The sequence below is a fragment of the Corapipo altera genome, unplaced genomic scaffold (genome assembly GCF_003945725.1).
Source record: "Corapipo altera isolate COAL_440 unplaced genomic scaffold, ASM394572v1 357, whole genome shotgun sequence".
NCBI classification, from domain to species: domain Eukaryota; kingdom Metazoa; phylum Chordata; class Aves; order Passeriformes; family Pipridae; genus Corapipo; species Corapipo altera.
The window spans coordinates 3,769-6,396 of record NW_020886428.1 but is presented as its reverse complement, the minus strand read 5'-3'; the positions used below and the strand labels follow the sequence as shown (position 1 = coordinate 6,396).

At 47.7% G+C, this 2,628-nt stretch overlaps 1 protein-coding gene across 2 annotated transcripts; it reads right to left on the bottom strand.

Annotated features, from left to right (window-relative positions):
* Positions 1-698: 698 nt before the first annotated feature.
* On the bottom strand, positions 699-2,199 carry LOC113941190 (BTB/POZ domain-containing protein KCTD9-like). Of its 2 annotated transcripts, XM_027632346.1 has the most exons (4): positions 1,896-2,199; positions 1,528-1,652; positions 1,139-1,272; positions 699-945 (listed from the first exon to the last, which is right to left on the bottom strand). In XM_027632346.1, the coding sequence occupies exons 1-4, from the start codon at positions 2,102-2,104 to the stop codon at positions 829-831; spliced, it is 585 nt and encodes a 194-aa protein (XP_027488147.1). In that variant the 5' UTR covers positions 2,105-2,199; the 3' UTR covers positions 699-828. The 2 variants fall into 2 exon arrangements, with proteins under 2 accessions (XP_027488147.1, XP_027488148.1); XM_027632347.1 differs by having other exon boundaries at positions 881-929; positions 1,528-2,000.
* Positions 2,200-2,628: the final 429 nt, after the last annotated feature.

Sequence of the window (2,628 nt, the reverse complement as noted above, 5' to 3'; positions counted from 1 at the left end):
CTGGTTACAAGTTGGTCTCCAGGAAGGCCTAGGGTGAAACCACCACAAGTGGTCAGGACATGTGGAAGCAGGGGAATTTTTCTTCCCAGCTGGGATTGAGAGTGCAATTTCACACTCCTTTGGAGAGCATTGACGAAGACATCCCATTTCTGCCCAGGGATCTTCCAGGGGGAACTCAATCCGGGCTCTGGGCAGGTCCCTGCAGGGGCAGCAGCTTCCTCTGCACATTTGAGGGGATAAAACTGTTCTAAACCTGCACTCCAACTACTCCACAGCAATTGATGACCTCTGAGGACAGTTCCTCACTCCAGTTCCACCCCAGCAGAGACCTGAACACATCCTATGGGCACTGTGTGACCACCTCTGGCATTAACACCCTGCAGAGATGAAGACACTGACTGTAAAGACACTTGTCTACCTGTAAACCTCAACTTTCTTTGCTACTACACAGCAATAACATTTTCTATTCATATTGCAGCTACGGACTTAATAAATAGAATTGCATATATTGTGCTTTAGAAATTAAAATGCATTCCAAAGTCAGGCAATGCTAAACAATGAAAGTCTCGAACCCTCCCCCCAAAACCAGCCCCACTTTCTGGTTTCAGAACCAGCCCACTTCTTCACTCTCTTCACAAAGGGAGAAACTCTCTCTTTCCACCTCTGAAACAAAATTTCCCTCCCCAAAAGTGATCAGAAAGAGTCTACTTAGGCACTACTGCAAATTGAAGTTGTCTAATAAGCATTCCTTCTAACTCAGGAAGGGGAGGAGATGAAGGAAGTCACAACAAATGTTTGGATTCCTTCCTCTTCAACGTCTTCTCTTCCCTATCTGATGCTCTGGGACGTGTGCAGGGGGTTCAGCATCTCTTCAAAGATGGTTCCTTTTACATCAGAGCCCCTCAAATTGGCTTCCTGGAGGTCACAACCTGATAGGTCCCAATTGGGAAGGGGAAAAGAAAAAGAAGTGTCAATGGAATGCACCCAGAACTCTGTTCAAAGCTTTACTGGAAGTCCATTTACCTGAACTCCATTGTACTCTGAAGCTGGAGAGATCAGCCAAAAGCCAGCAATCCCCCAAATTACCAACTGACCATAAGATAGAAATTAATAGGATGGAAAATTAATCCTAACTCACTTCCAAATCAGTTCCTGCCAACGTTGCTCCCCTGAGGTTACAGTTCTTTAGTTTGGGGTTTCTCAGCGTTGCAACTCGGAGGTTCATTCCTGTCATCTGACTGCCCTCCATGGCCACTCCTTTCAGGTTGGCACCTGGAATACACACAGAAAGGAGTTCTGTGAGGAAAAACGGTCAGTAACACAGCAGCTGCACACTGGGGCTGCCTCAGAGCTGTGTGAATTGGAGGAGGACAAGGGGATTTCGGGCTGAGATGGTCACAGACTCAGGGCAGCCCTTGTGGGCCCTTCTCAGGGTTGGACAAACCACAGCTGGACCTTCTCTGGGCCATAGAAATGCACAAACACAGACTTCAGTTGGCACAGATTGACAAGGCAAAAGCTTCTTACCTTCCAGATTAGCTTGAAGGCCTGATGGCTCCTCAGAGTTGCAGCCTTTCAGGGACGCTCCCTCTGCGTTGGAGCGCAGCATCTTCACCCCTGGCAGGTTGGCACCCTGGCACAGACAGGAGTCACTGAGAGCCAGAAGAACAACACCAAAGACAATCAAGAAGACACTTTTAATTTCTGCTTTGGGAGTCAATCCCATTAAATCATTACTGGGAGGAAGTGTAAAAGCTTTGGGAACCAGAACAACTCTAGAATATATTTAAGAACTCGATGTTTTACACCCCTCTGTTTGTTCCAGCTCCTCTCTGTTAAGACAAGCCCAGCCCTCCCAAGCTGCAGCAGCTCTTCCATCCAGCACAGAGCCTGACAGGTCAGCCCTCTCCAGGCTGGCACAGCACAGGTTGGCACGGGCCAGGTTGCAGCGGCTAAGATTGGCCACCTTGAAGTTGATGTAGCAAAGATCCAGGTGGGAAAGATCCGCTCCACTGAAATTGAGACCCTGGAAATCCCAAGGAATAAACCCCCCAAAAAGGTTACAGAGGGGAAGGGGTAGGTCTGGACACAAAGTTAACATCATTGTGTAGATAGGTGTGCATTAATATTTACAGTGTATAAATATCTAGGTATAAACATATGGATAGAAATGTATTAAAATATATCCTGTCTATAAATATACACGGATACAAGATAGATACAGACACACACAGGTCCTGGGAGGAGCTGAAGATACCCCACCAGGGAAGGGGGCTATAAAAAGGAGGGAGAGGGACTTTTGATATGGGCCTGGAGGGACAGGACAAGGGGCAATGGTTTTTAGACTGAAAGAGGGCAGGGTTAGATGGGAGACTGGGAAGAAATCCTTCCCTGGGAGGGTGGGGAGGGGCAGGGATGGAATTCCCAGAGAAGCTGTGGCTGCCTCTGGATCCCTGCAACTGTCCAAGGACAGCTTGGATCAACCTGCTCTAGTGGAAGGTGTCCCTGCCCATGGCAGGGGGTGGAATGAGAAGACCTTTAAGGTCCCTTCCAACCCAAACCATTCCATGATTCTATACAGACAAATACACACAAGACCATTTATTCTACTACTTCAGACTAATGAAA

Coding starts and splice junctions, on each gene's coding strand:
- LOC113941190 (XM_027632346.1), bottom strand. CDS start 2,104: ATGATGTTAACTTTGTGTCCAGACCTACCCCTTCCCCTCTGTAACCTT. Junction 1,273..1,527: donor CCTTCAAGCTAATCTGGAAG/GTAAGAAGCTTT, acceptor TGTGTATTCCAG/GTGCCAACCTGAAAGGAGTG. Junction 946..1,138: donor TGGCAGGAACTGATTTGGAA/GTGAGTTAGGAT, acceptor TTTCCCCTTCCC/AATTGGGACCTATCAGGTTG.